Source organism: Haliotis rufescens, unplaced genomic scaffold (assembly GCF_023055435.1).
Source record: "Haliotis rufescens isolate VD_foot unplaced genomic scaffold, xgHalRufe1.0.p SCAF_70, whole genome shotgun sequence".
Classification (NCBI taxonomy): domain Eukaryota; kingdom Metazoa; phylum Mollusca; class Gastropoda; order Lepetellida; family Haliotidae; genus Haliotis; species Haliotis rufescens.
Window position 1 is genome coordinate 1845871 of NW_025964362.1, and position 14821 is coordinate 1860691.

Sequence of the window (14821 nt, forward strand, 5' to 3'; positions counted from 1 at the left end):
ATTAATCCAACTAGTCATCGGAAAGAAGAAATAAACGATTTGTAGGCATTGATTGACAGTTATTCATTCATATGATTTTCACCACTAGTTTGCCTTAAATCCTCCAAGTGGAATCTGTTTCGGCAGATAATCGAGACTGATTATTCTGTGGCGTCTACGTTATATAGTTTTAAAAGGAACTGTACAGGAAAAATGACAACCTTCGCTATATGGACACGCTCTGCTACCATTTGTTAATTCGCCATATTACTGAGAACGACACCAACACATGCTCATCTCGTCGCCATTTATTCATACTCTAAAAATCCATACTTCCGGTACGCCGGAAGTTATACAAAAGTCGGAATGACGGAATGTGGAGCCTTAACACATCTATCAGGTCATTATATCCATAAGTTAAAAGTTTATACTAAGAGCTTTTTGTATCTTTTCGCAGCATGGAGGAATGTGATGCTCTATGTACGAGAATAGCTATCATGGTCAATGGCCGCTTCGTCTGCTTGGGAACGCCACAACATCTGAAGAACAAGTTTGGTCAGGGGTACACTCTGATAGCTAGAATGGGCGTTATGGACAATGGACTGACAAACGCCCCAACTCAGCCCCTAATCGACTTCATTAAGGCCAACTACCCCCACGCCCAGGTGTTCGATGACCACCAGGGCTACGCCCACTTCCAGATTCCGGATGCCAGCGTTCGACTGGCACAGGTGTTCAGTCTGATGGAGAACACCAAGTCACAGTTCGGCGTTGAGGACTATTCAGTACATCAAACCACATTGGAACAAGTATTCTTGACCTTCACGCGCACTCAGAATCCCCCAAAAGAAGATAAAACGAGTTTCTGCAAGAGAGTGTGTTGTTGCTAGACCTGGCGTGTGTGGTATTGGTGTATGAGTTGTTCTTGCCACTGGTTCTCAGGAGAAGAGGAGTGATGCTGGAATCCCAAAGAATGATCTCGTTGATGTTTGTCATTGTTTCCTTGCAGTGTATTCTCAGTACTTTAGGGGGTTTCCTTATAGGGAAGAGTTCGTGAATGTATTCCTTTCTGATAATACTGTTGCAACATGGGGAATCAAAGAGCAAGTTTTACCATTTTGTCTGTGAAGAAAATCGAACCCGGATCTTCGATGTTGCGGGGAAACGTTCTATCTGCAAGACGATCCTGGCACTCTTTTTATCTACAAAAGAAAACATATATAAAAAATATACAAATGTAATCACTTCACCTGTTAATATAACTAATCAATTGTTGAGTTTCTGGACGGACGTCACGTACATGTATATCCTGTCGGACACAATGCTCAGTGATCTTATTATGCATGGAAATATCAGGTCAACCGAAATTAACAATTTCCTTCTGAGATCTTTAAGTGAGGATTAGAAAATTTAGATACATTTACATTTACGTGACATTAATATGTTCACCTATAAAAAATATTTGTTACTGGTAATATATTTACCTATTTCTTTAGGGTGCGATGGAGTAGCATAGTGGTGAAAGTGTTCGCTCATCACGCCGAAAGCCCGGGATCGATTCCCACATGAGTATATGTATGAATATTGGTAAACGCGGCGTAAATCTATACTCACTCACTCCTATTCCTGTAACTCAGCGGAATGTCATGTTTTGGTGTCATGTATTTCCCGCCGCATTTATAAACGCGTAGTTGTTGTCTAAGGAATTTATATGTGATGTCTATTTTTGTAATAGAGGACCATAGTCCTCGAGAATTAATACTACATTTCAATGACACTCCCCCGTGAGACCAAACGGAGATTTGTTATCGTTTAAACGGTGTTATGAATGTATTTATGAAAACAGTATTTATGTCCCTGGTATTTGTTATGAAGGTGTACCACTTTTATGAAAAAGGTTTTCATGTTGTAGAAACTTGTTGAGTTTTATTGTTTATTTTTGCAGTATATTACGTATATAAAGTATATTTTATTAAGTATAAAACATCTCGTGAAACTGCTTCATTGGTGCGAAATACCATGAGTGATTGCCGGAGAGATTTACAGATTATTTTAAAACAAAAACATAGTATTTTACTTTATATGCCAAAAGAAGTCAGATGATCTAACGTGTAAGTGCTACAATAGCACTAATATTACATTGTTACGTATTCATGATACGGGAATTGCAGAATCGTTAACTAAAGGTAAAGTTCCGACGAGCAGCGACTGCCTTAAAGTAAAGTTGAATGTGTGATTTAAAATTAGGCGGGTGTTACTTTGAATTTCATGCCCGGGAATTATAATTTGGAACCTACAACATGTAAATGTACAGTCACGAGGATTTGGGACCACAAGTCCCCCTGCTATTAACATGTATAAGGCAGTACATACGGATCAACTAACGGAAATCCAAAAGTAAAAATATAATAAGGAAGAGACGTTGTGGATGTCAACGTCTTTATTATGAGGAACAACAGCTCGGAGCATGTTCTTACTCCTTTATCAGGTATAGACTCCAAAACGTGTTGCGCAAAATAAAGCGTTCGCTCGTCACGCCGAAGACCCAGACAATGTGTGAAACCCATTTCTGGTGTCCCCCGCGGTGATATTGCTGGAATATTCCTAAAAGTGGCGTAAAACCATACTCACTCACTCACTCACTCATAATAAAGAAGTTGATATCCATAAATTCTCTTCCTTATGCGTATCACTTTTAAATGCCATTCAAAATGTTATGTTTGGTTATTGGCGCGTCCGTATAAACTTATTAAAGCAGACAGAAAGTTTTTATTTTGTATTAATAATTTTTCTTTGATGAGTTATAACCACAGTAAAATGTTCACTCACTGTTACATTCAGATCAACACTGAAATCGGAAGAAAACGAAATCAGATTATCAAACATTTAGTGACTTACCTTTACGTCGCATATAGCAACAGATCATCGACAAAACTCTTTAATAATATTAAATGTTGCCGCAGCATTGTTACTGTAATTGGTTAGTGTCATGAGGCCAATGTGATCATCGCATAACATTCTAATGTTACTGACGATGCTTTCTCTTTCTGTGATATAGACATGGTCGTTGGAATCGCGAGACATTAATGTTACTGCGTACAAACATCGTAAAAGCAGGTGCACAGCGAGCTGAGTAATAACCTGAGCGTTGAACCAATTTCCACAAAACGATCTTGGCTGTAATATTATCGTAACTCGCATATCTTAGAACGTACTAACGATAGTCGTAGCACTTACGTCGCTTTATGCAACGAAGGCCAGGAAGCACAGATAACCGTTTGCAGAATACAATGATTGTTCGAATCCGAACAATTATGTTTTTGTTTATTCGTAAGTGATGTATTTTGTTACATAGGGCACCTTTAATTTTATAAGGGATGGGCTACCTAGGGCGTTTATTCAGTTCAAAATGTATTTTTTATTTTGTAACCAATTCGTTTTACTAACCACAGTTGAATGTATACATTTGTTCTTAATTTGTAATATTTTACGAATATTTACTTTAATCTGACAATTTATTTCAAACACATATTGAGCAAAACTACTTTGTTTTGTTTTTGGGATATATTATATTTTTAAACTAATTAAAACAATTTTCTTTTGTTTAGGTTTCATTTGTTTAGGTTCTGATAATGTATAGTAACATATTTTATCTCCATTTTGCTCTTACATAAAGTGATTAGATTTCAGCCTAAGTCGAACAACCTGTGAATGCTTCATCTCAAGCTAAATGCTAAAATATTCTGTGATATATTACTAATACCGTTCATGTTGCCAATAAATGTAATTTTTGACACGTTTTAGTTGTGTTCTGTTTTGAGTGGTGTGTAATTAAGTGTCATGCATATTCCATGTTACTATAAAACAAGCATGTATTTATCCGAAAGGTCGCAACTTGTTATAAAAATGTAGTACATTCCAAGCTGAAAATTTTGAAACATTTACATGTATTTCTTTGAGGTAAAGGGAACTTCTTCTTGCAACATCAACTCAAAATGGAAAGACATTGACGCTTTTTGTCTTCTGTTTTTAACATGAATAGGTAAGGACTGAAACTATCTCCTTGAACACCACCTATCAAGTTTCTTATGGCAAGATGCACAGGTGAATGATCTGGTAACAGGTTTAACGGTCGTTTAATTCTTCTGTTGTTAACATTAATAGATAGGGACTGAAACAATCTCTTTGGAAACCTATTTATTTACTCTTGTCCGGTTCCACTAGTGCATGATCTGGGCATAGGTTTAACGAACGTTTTGGGTAGTATTTCAGCTTTAGTTTTTCTCTTTCCATGCTCTTCCTTTCTGGTATGCGAGAATTTACAAAAACCGCACATGCTTATTGAAGGATTAAACTGACGGTCTTCACATTGCACAGAGAATTGAAAAACAACGTTCTATTGATTTACGGCTTTCTTAAAAATTTACAAAAGTAATTAAAATAGTGCAATTACAAAACGTGTAGAAACTGCTTATTCCCTTAGGTATATGAAGTGTGGCTACGCCGTATTGGCTGCAGGTGTGTGTGTATACCGTAAGTGAGGACTCTGCTATAGGCTAAGCTGGCGTACAACATCAAAAATACATTTGAACCCGCAACTTTTGACATTACCTTCTGAAATAATATATGCTGTGTTTCTCAACCAGTGAAGGGACACGTTCTAACCTGCCTATCCAATCATCTTGACAACACAAACGACATTGACTCTTGCCGGAACGTCACAAATATCACTGTATACTGGACGCCGCGAACTCATATCCGTTTGTAAACTTAGCTTGTTTAGGGAGACATTTTTGTCTCAGAAATTTTAAACTTCGGACAAACAATAACACTACTCTGCTGAGAAGGAAAGAAGACATTGTTCAAATAGGAAAATAAAACAGAAAACGCAAGTAACCATCACTAATCCATGAGGCTTGTTTTTGAGGAACGAAGCAAGTGCCCGCCCTGGCTGTTATAAGGCCAAGACGTACACCATTTCTAGTTCAAATGTACCTGCGGTTTTCTAGTATTGGTTTATGTGCCTGTGCATTATGACTAGAATAAGTTGAGGATTAGGTTTCAGTTTTATATAACAAGTCTGTCATTTAGCTATTTAGGATGGTGTAACACTGATATGTAAGTGCACATATCATTTGTGGTTAGAATGTTTCCATAGTTGACTGTTTTAAACAATGATCATCACTTTCTCATCAGCTTTATTCCTTTAATTCTGAGTGTATATTCAAAAAGAGATATTAAAAACAGTCTATTCACCTATAAACAGTCTTTTTAGAAGAAAGAAATGCATAAAAGTGCTAATGGCGTTTAGTCACGTAAGACAATAAGTAAAGTTTGTTTATGAACGCAGGCACAAGTTATTCTGCTCTTTTCAGTATCAGTGATGTCTCAAGGTAGTCATGACAAACAAACAAGCGTGTTCTTGAAGGACACGTTTCTCTGGGCACGCAACTTTCTAAGTTGTTTTGACCTTATGACGTAGTCTCACGAACACGGCCTTTCATTGGTCAAACTGAGATTGCCCACGCGAAAGATATTGGATATGTAAATATCAATTAGTAGAGAAAATCACCCATAAGCCGCTTTCCACCTTCGGACAATTTGACTTTCGCAGGACGCTCGAAGGACCGAGTATAAAACGAAAGAAAGGAGTTTTTCTCAGTCTTTATTTAATTTATTTTAACACTGGAAGCATAACTATGTACAAGGTATGTAGTATTATCGCAACTTTAAGCGGACCTATCCTGTGATTATATCACTTACGTTACTGAATACACCTCATAACATGTTTGTAAATTTGTAAGTTAACTTATCAGTAATTGGTTCAATCTTCGTTTGTATGTTTATCATACTGTATTTTTTATGAAGACTATGTTGTGTTTCAGGTGTGATAGAAACACTGTATGATTAGATTGGTTTTACCCATCTAATCTGTCTCTTGGAGACATGTAAAGATTGCATGACAAAAAATAATAACTTGAAACTGTTCACTTTTGGAATACGGATATTGGACTATTTGAATTCAGTAAAAACCCAATATAAACATGTATGCTTATGCTACTGGATACAGCTATTCTTCATCAACGGTGCAGTCATATACAAACTTAATCTTTCCTTAATTTATATGAAATACGAATGCTTCATGTCTGTTTCTCAGATTTTTTATGCGATCCGTTTTGTTGCATTTCAGAATCAATTGTCTTGTGTCCTGGTGACTGCATTGGTCGTGCTTACGCGGGGACAAAATTTGAATGGTAAGTATTTTGTTAACTCCAATAGGCTTTGCCTTTTTTCCACAAGCGGGTGATAATAGATTATATTTTTTTTCGCGTGATATGGGTAAGTGTAAAAGATTATCAGTTTGGAGTGGGTCCAAATGGATATTTGTTTTTGTTTGACTTCATTGCTTCTGGTGGTTTTTTGATACAGTTGTTAATGAGTTTGTACGTATACATGTTTTATAACCGAACATGCTTCGAATATATCCTTTTTACTACTTCCAGAGAAACAATAAGAATTTATGTTATTATTTTGGTAAATGTGTTTATTTTTTACGGGCTGAGTCTTGATATGGGTTGATATATGATAACATAGCTGTTCGTCCGTTTAAGAAAAAGAATCATCGCTTCATTTGTTCAATAATTAAACATACCAAAAGTCAAATCAGCCGAAACGAAATGACACTGAAGAGATGATATTCCGTCTTAATCGTTTTCATATATATGACTTTGTTTAATTGTTTAAATGTTTTAATTCTCCAATTGCATAATTGTTTTTATTTATTAATATTGCGTGTGATATGAACTAGAGCAAAATGCATATCCCATAATATGTATATTTGGGACCAACAGCACTTACAAACACACAAAAATAACATTCCGTAAGAACCAGCTCTACGCTGGTGATCTTGTCTTCCATGTATATCAGCAATTAATACGTTGATGCTAATAACCTGATACTAACAAATAAAGTGTAGTCGCTAGGACTTGTACTGCTAAACATGATAATGGTAATTTCATAATTTCATATTTTCATATATGATTCCGTTTAATGCTTACTGCTTCAAAAACTGTTAAGCTTCATCGATAGCTGTAAATTTGAATCTAACAGAAAAACTTCGTTATAACCCTCCGTTAATACAGCTAATTTGTTATTGATTCATTTGAATTGGGAGCAGTACAGGATTAAATGCTTAAAGGTTTCATAGCTGCCATGCAGCTTTTTTCTTAATACCACAACCAAACTGACAAGGAAACGGCATTTTAATATTACAGGGAGTTACCATTGTGTAACAGGTTGTAGCAAGCTACTTTGTTCGTATAATAATAGTAAACATACATTTGCATGTGAAATGTATTTAGATATAATGCATTCTAAGAAAAGAAAATAAATCTCCACCTTAAGAATAACACACCATAAACTAAGAATTGAAACTGGTATATATAAGTATTGTAAAGGAGATGATATATTGTATTGAACAAAATTGTTAGCAAAATTGAGGACGAATATCATTTTATCTTAATTTTCTATTATTCATTACGTTTAAAACGTTTATTTTTTCTGTTAAAAAATCTAGCATATTTAAATCTGTTGAATTGATTGCCAGTACTTCTCGAAAAGGTGTCATAAAGTTATGTAAATGATAAAATATGCATGTAAATATTGATTCTATCCAGCCTCAAATATAATGTAAATATGACGGTATGTTATTAACCATAATCGGTTATTGTGGAAGCATAGTGGCGAGGGGCATGTGGCATGTACCCATTTATTAAATATATCATCTTATCACTGATCTGATCTTATCGCTTTTCTAGAAAATAATTTGTTCCAAAAAACATAGAGAACAATCTAGACTGAGGGGAAAATAATGTATACTGAGTTTGTTTTTATGTAATTGAACATTGAAAAACTCTTGTTAAATTTGATTAAGTCTATTTAACCATTCCTGCAACTGCTACTGTTTGTAAAAAATAATCTGTGGCTTGGAAATTTTGTGTAAAACTAAATTGGTTCAATGAATTTGCAACCACATGACCTTTTCCATGTTTCTAATGTTGTAAATTTGTGGTGAAAAAAGCAAATATATTTATTTTCAAAAATACCCATCAATAGTTGTGTATTTTGAGAATGTTTTCTTTATCATTTCTTTTAAAAGTATTATATCCAATTATATTATTTTAGATAAAACCATGTAGACATATTTTTGCATGCTGACTCAGCGCAGGTACAGTTTATTATTTTTGGTATAACATCGCTAACTTGAAAATCAAACATATGATAAAATAAATTGAGAGGTATAGTTTCTTTTGTCCCTTAGTTTAAGTGGCTTCAGTAAATACAAGCAATGTTTCTTTTAGAATGCCGCAGAGGAGTAAAACGGCCTCACCCAACTCAGGAAAACGCCTATCAGATTTTCTCCCGGAACGGCTGGAGGTCGCAATGGATCGACCAAGAGTGTCCTTTGTACCAGATATACGACCAGGATGCCTGTCAGTGTACAGACGGGTACAGGAGGACCACCACCCCTGCCCCAGCCACCACCACCCCTGTACCTGCAACGCCCGTCCCTAATGAAGACCCGGGAGCGGAGGGCCCAAACTGCGGCTTCCATCAACCCCACCCAGAGAACCCTAGCATGTACGCAAGGAAGACTGACAACGGCTGGATCACAGAAGACTGTAACTGGCCTTTCTACACCGGACTTGTATGGGACCAGAACACCTGCAGGTGTGAGTGGGGCCCGGATAGGACCTTCCCCCCTCGTAAGATGGACCAGAGTCAAGGTAGGAACTAGTTAGGTGTGACATGAGTGAGTGAGTGGGTGAGATGGGTTAAACGCCGCATTTTACAGTTATATCATGGCGCGTCAGCTTGATGTTGGGGGAGAGGCCGACGTGATGCATGCCTCAGACGTTTAACACTTTGTCGGAACCTACGAGCACGGGTACGGTGCTGACAAACATAATCCGGGCGAACCTGGATTCGAACCACAATCATAGATTTCTGGCGTGCCCAAGGGACGCAAGTCTGCAAAGCAAATGGCGGCGCCTTAGACGACTGGGCCACCCGTTGCCCTCATTGGTCACTATGCCCCTATATGTTTTTTTCGCTATCTGCACCTCTTGCAACTGTTAAAGAATCGGCTATTTGATATTCTGTAAAGGTCCTGATTATGAAGGAAAAATAATTGTTTTTTCATTCTAAGAAATATGTTTGATTTCAATGACCGAAAATATATTGTCTCTAACAAAGACAAGTCCTGCAAGCACATTTTCTCCATTCAGTGTGAATCAATATATGGCTCATATATTTCTATATCGTATTTACCAAGGAAGGTGCCAGGTAATTTTTCGATATGAAAATGATATTATTTAGATATATACGTGTGCAATGTAAGTGTTTCTAAAATGAGGACTTATAGTAATATCTAACCCGTTATTTTATTTTATCTTGTTTGAATGGACATGTGAAATGAAAAAGTTTCTGAAAGGGTAGGGCGGTGGATGGTAGCCTTGTGGTTAATTTTTAAAGAGTTCAATGTGTGAATATTGTTAAAAGGGGAGTAAAAGCACACTCACCAACCCTTCAAAGAGAACTGGTAGTGATAGCTGACCCATTAGTTTATTATTATTTTTTTGAATCAGATATGTTTCTGTCCCACCTCTGTAAGAACCTATACGATTGTTAGAGAAAGTGGCACGACAAGAGTTCGGAGCGGTTAATCAATCTTAAGACTTGGTATGCTGCAAATGCATATTTCGTGATTGAGTAATTACATGGACTGCAGCAAGGGGTTAGTTTGCTGTGAGGTATCCAGGCATTGCATGATAACCATGGTTACATCACGGGATGGGAGGAATTGGGTGCTTTACACAAATATGGATGTCCCGAAAAGAAGCCCCATACTGTATCCTCAATTTCAAAGTGTCAAAGCTGTCGCTCGTCACGCCAAAGACCAGGTTTCGATTCCCAACATTGTTACAATATTTGGAGCTCATTGATATTACTGGATTATTGCTAAATGCGGCGTAAAACCATACTCACCCTCTCACTCGAAATACTGTTTTAGTGCTCTATAGGTGACTCAAACTTGTCATTTGATTGTAGTCAGTAAACAGGAAGTCGTCTGATATTTTTCTGGAGTCAAATGCACGGGTTGACCTCTTAACTAAAAGTATCGCCTCAATGTTATCAGTATTTTTCCAATATCTAATTTTTTTCACAGCTGTTCCTTCACCATGCCTCGTGATGTTGAACATGACCTTTGACCAGGCCATCGAGGACCAGTCACGTGGTCTTTGGCTCAAACGAACCAACGCCGACAACGCCCGCGTCATCCAAGACCACACCGCTGTTGGCGGAGGTTGTGCCTTGTTCCAAGATTCCAGCGTCGCCATCCCTTTCTTCAAGAGCAACACCCTGGGCAAGTCTTTCCACATCACCTTCCGGTTCAAGCCCTGTGACAACAACCCTTCAGCGGAGATAACTGTAATTCACAACGGCTGCTCGGACGTCAACAGACTGCCCCCCACGCTGAGAGTGTCGTACCGGCCGTGGTCCAGGGAGTTCTCGATGGAGTTCGAATCCGAAAATGACGTTCAGCCAACGAGGGAGGGATGCACCTTGACACAATCGGTAGGAACGATATTTCTGGACCCGTGAAGATCCGGGATAGAATAGGTCTTCAGCAACCCATGTTTGCCGTTAAAGGCGACTATGCTTGTCGTAAGAGGCGACTAATGGGATCGGGTGGTCAGGCTCGCTGACTTGGTTGATTCATGTCATCGTACAGAACGCCGTCATATAGCTGCAATATTGCTGAGTGCAGCGTTAAACAACAAACAAACAAACAAATGTATGTGGTCTCGCTTTGTTCTGTAGCAAAACACATTGAATTAGACATCTGACGTCCCCTGTGACTGCCCAGTGCACGAGTAGGATGAAGAAATTTTCCATATTCTTTGCTTCTGTGTACATTCCCCCTGTAAACAGGCATACACCTGCAATAAAGTTGAGAAAATAACGTTGAGATCTGAACATCCAACCATGGGTTTGCCTTTTGTCAGTCTTTGTACCCTTGATCTAATTGTGAGTTCTATACCCTGGTTCAGGGCACTGGATGGAATGACGTGGACATCCGGTACGAAGATAACGTCCTGGAGGTCAGCGTCAACAGCGCCATCTGCATCAGATCCAGCCTCTTTTCAGGTCAGTAACATTTTCTTAACAGCCCTCATCTGATGAATAAGTCTTTAAAATCCGCAGTGTCCTAGCTATGCCATGGTGGATATCAGTGAGTGAATATTACTTTACAAAGCTATTAGCAATATTTCAGCAATAGGTTGTAGTGAGATTGCTTTTTCAAGTGAATCTAGGCAGTGGTAGATTGAAGTGAGATTGCTTTTTTAAAGTGAATTTAGGCAGTGGTAGATTGAAGTGAGATTGCTTTTTCAAGAGAATCTAGGCAGTGGTAGACTGAAGTGAGATTGCTTTTTCAAGTGAATTTAGGCTGTGTTAGGTTGCCGTTTGATTGATCTTGGTAGTCCAATGATTCCTAAACACATGCTCATGATGTAGTCGGAAACGTAGAACCGGCTATGCTTTAAGCAGATACTTCTTCTTATGATGATTGAAACGGTTTTGTCGCTTTTATTGTTGTATGTTGCAGTTAAACCACTTTGTGCTGATTGCAAATGTAGGTTAGTAATTGAGTAAACTGTTCTTTAAATGATTTGATTTGAAACCATGCAATCCACATTTGCCTCAATTGACATGTGTCATTACTCGTACTCTTCAGGGGACATCAAGACGACTGACTGCCCCTTGACTCTCCCCGGAGAAAATACCTGTGTTCACCTTGACGAGGTTTGTAAATGTCCACTTTGTTTTCGGTAAGAGTGAGTGAGTGAGTATGGTTTTACGCCGTCTTTAGCAATATGCCAGCAATATCACGGCGGGGGACACCATGTGATAAACATGGTACCCATGTGATGCATCGAACAACTTGCTACTCATCTGCCTCTTCACGACAAGAAACCGAAGAAAAACATTCAGAGGAACTGGAAATTACATATCATATAATAGTATCAATATATTATGATATAAGCAATAGGAACTATATCTAACGTCAACAATAATGACAATATAAAATTGTTATCTGTATTTTCATTCAGTTTAACAAATTCCCATGCAAGACTTAATGTAGACATACAATTCATTGAGTTACTTACTTTCTGTTTGTGGTATTAAATGAAAGGCACCTCTAGGTAGGAACAGATCCATGTTTGATGCACTTTGGGTAAGATTAGTTGATACGTGGAATATGCATTACATTTGTCATCATCTCGTTCCAGATGGTAATTACGCGGGGTTGCCCTCAACAGTAAACTACTACCAGAACGTGTCACATCACGCTTCCTTCATCCGGGGCACTAGACCAATGGCCTTGACCCTTGATATTTCAAGATGGAGGAACGAGTTTTTATTTTCAGTTCAAATTATGACTTTTGTCGTCCAGTGGGCCAGAGGAAATTCCCTTCTATCGCCCCTCGCCACAAGTATTGCATGCGTGTTTTTCTGCATGTGTGTGTTATTTTTGTCATGTAGTTTGTATCAATAAAATAACCGAGTGTACAAATAATTTAAATGTATTGTCGCTATTAAATCTATGCCTTAAGTGAGCCATCATTGGCGTGTTGTTTGTCCAAGGGAGATAATTAATGTTTATCAGCCAACTGCATACCGCTAGTGTAGGTAATAGGTATATGTGAGGAACGTCAGAAAGCCCTGTCTGTACTGATGCATTTATCAACCCCTGTCACCATAGTACGGTGCTTTCTTGGCTTCTCTATAGACAACAGCCAGACTACACCTGACCGTCAACGTGAAACATTCCCTGTGTGCGATGCGTCTTTTTGTATTGGCGACGCAGGCGGCCATGTTGTCTGTGGGGCCGTAGTTAGCTGTGTAGAGGTCATGGGTTCGACTTGCATCCTTGTGGCACTCATGGTCTGTCAACACCGGTACTCGTGGGTTCCACGTGGTACACCTCCTGCAAAACTTCGAGCTTTTCCCCTGCATTAAGTTGTCACGCCATGAAAAAAACCTGGAATACTTGACACAGAGGTCTATCCATGGTACGACCCATAATATGTAAAGGATGTCATGGAAAATGATCAATACAAAATTCCTTGGAATAGGCCCGTTTACAGCCTCAGACCTATCCAAGCCTACAGACCTGATCTTGTCCTTACTTTGTCCCTTTTGACACTAATGTGATTGACAAGATTCAAGAAAGACGTGGCAATTATGCTGCTAACCTCGCTTTCGAAATGTCACGCTTTAATTCAAAATACCAAGTTGTCCGACTTCCCATTGTTCTGGTTGCCTAGGTTTTGGTACCTCCCAATCTGTTGACTGAAATTGGGAAAGTACCCGGGTTTGCTGCCATAAATAAAGCCCTTCTGACAAGGGTAATGTAAAAATATATGCAGTGAAACATTCTCCAAAAACTTCAGGGTGGGTTTGACCAGGCAGCGCTTCCTGGGAGAAGCCCCTTCCTTGTCTGGTCTGCGTGTATTTTGGTATGTTGTTGTAAAAACCGTGATACCAATTTATTTCTACAGCATTTTCTGGAATAAATTACTTTCAAAAATAAAGAAAAAGAACCAAGCTTCCCAAACACCCATGAACAAAAATTCCCACCAATACCCTATCGCCTTGTGTTCCTCGTATTGTATTGTGTACACCCTTGTCTCAATGAAGGCCGTGTCTCGCACGTGTCCAGACAATGTTTGATTTCCTTTACGCCACCGGTCAAAGATTACCAACTAAGCGATCTTTCTACACCCTCCGAGAATCAAAATCCGTTTGCATTAACTTCTTTTTTTGTCAACTTTAACGCAGATCTCAAAACAAACAATCCTTCAGCTGGCGTTTGACTACCTGCTTAAAACCTTAAGCTGCGGATCGAACAGGAATGCTAGATGTGTATAGACTCTTCTGTGGCGAAGGGAGATGGCAAGTGCAACTAGCAATCGTTTATCGCTTTCTTTTGTGATTATCACGAAGAGATAAAGGATATATTGGACTGAGCTTCGCTGGTGCATTTGGACTACAGACCACCAGATTGTCACCTGTTACGGAAACTGTACTTTACGTTTCTTGTTGTGAGTATCACAATCAGTGAGGTGCTAGTGAAATTGTGACTACAGTTTTGCCTGTGTGTGGTGAGTGTGTGTGTGTGTGTGTGTGTGTGTGGTGTTTGTGTGTGTGTGTGTGTGTGTGTGTGTGTGAGAGAGAGAGAGAGAGAGAGAGAGAGAGAGAGACCGCTGGCTCAGTCATTTAAATCGCCGGAATTTGTGATCCTAAATAAATGAAACGTGCCAGAATCCTATCTCAATGTTTCGTTCATTAATTCGTCATTACTAGTTAGTGGGTTAGTTATCAGCAACGTAGACACAGCTATAGAGTTTCACCAAAGTGAAATCCATCTTTGACCTGTATCATTTCGAGCTTTCGACCCGTGGTATAACCGAAACAGTCTTCAACGTGTATACTCATTCCCTCACTTAATTAAATTTAAAGGGTAAAGACTCAGGAACTTTAGAATACCTAAAGGGGTTTGCGGCGCTTAAGGATGTGTGACTTTTGTAAACCACAGTAAAATATAAATATTGAGAGATGCTTACTTGAACGGAACTTAAATAGCGTGTGAAATCGATTATAAGAATTGCACGGGGCACGTGTCAGTAGGACGTCACCATCAATGCACGTGTGCGCGTAGGGAAATTAGGTGTTGACTTTACAATACTGCAGTGATAGGTTGAACCATAGGATA

The 14821-nt window shown here is 38.6% G+C and overlaps 2 protein-coding genes across 4 annotated transcripts in view; both read left to right on the top strand.

Annotated features, from left to right (window-relative positions):
* LOC124135330 (phospholipid-transporting ATPase ABCA3-like) overlaps positions 1–3779 on the top strand; it is a 56286-nt gene extending 52507 nt beyond the window's left edge. For all 3 annotated transcript variants that reach the window (XM_046500619.2, XM_046500611.2, XM_046500628.2), the window contains one exon: positions 437–3779. In XM_046500619.2, coding sequence (XP_046356575.1) covers positions 437–869 — 433 coding nt within the window. In that variant the 3' untranslated portion in view covers positions 870–3779. The remainder of the gene's footprint in view (positions 1–436) is intronic.
* A 1753-nt stretch (positions 3780–5532) lies between these two features.
* LOC124135323 lies at positions 5533–12663 on the top strand. The gene is made up of 7 exons (XM_046500598.2): positions 5533–5687; positions 6170–6233; positions 8340–8765; positions 10208–10617; positions 11094–11190; positions 11780–11847; positions 12336–12663. Exons 1-7 carry the CDS (start codon positions 5679–5681, stop codon positions 12366–12368), a joined length of 1107 nt encoding a protein of 368 aa, XP_046356554.1. The 5' UTR covers positions 5533–5678; the 3' UTR covers positions 12369–12663.
* Positions 12664–14821: the final 2158 nt, after the last annotated feature.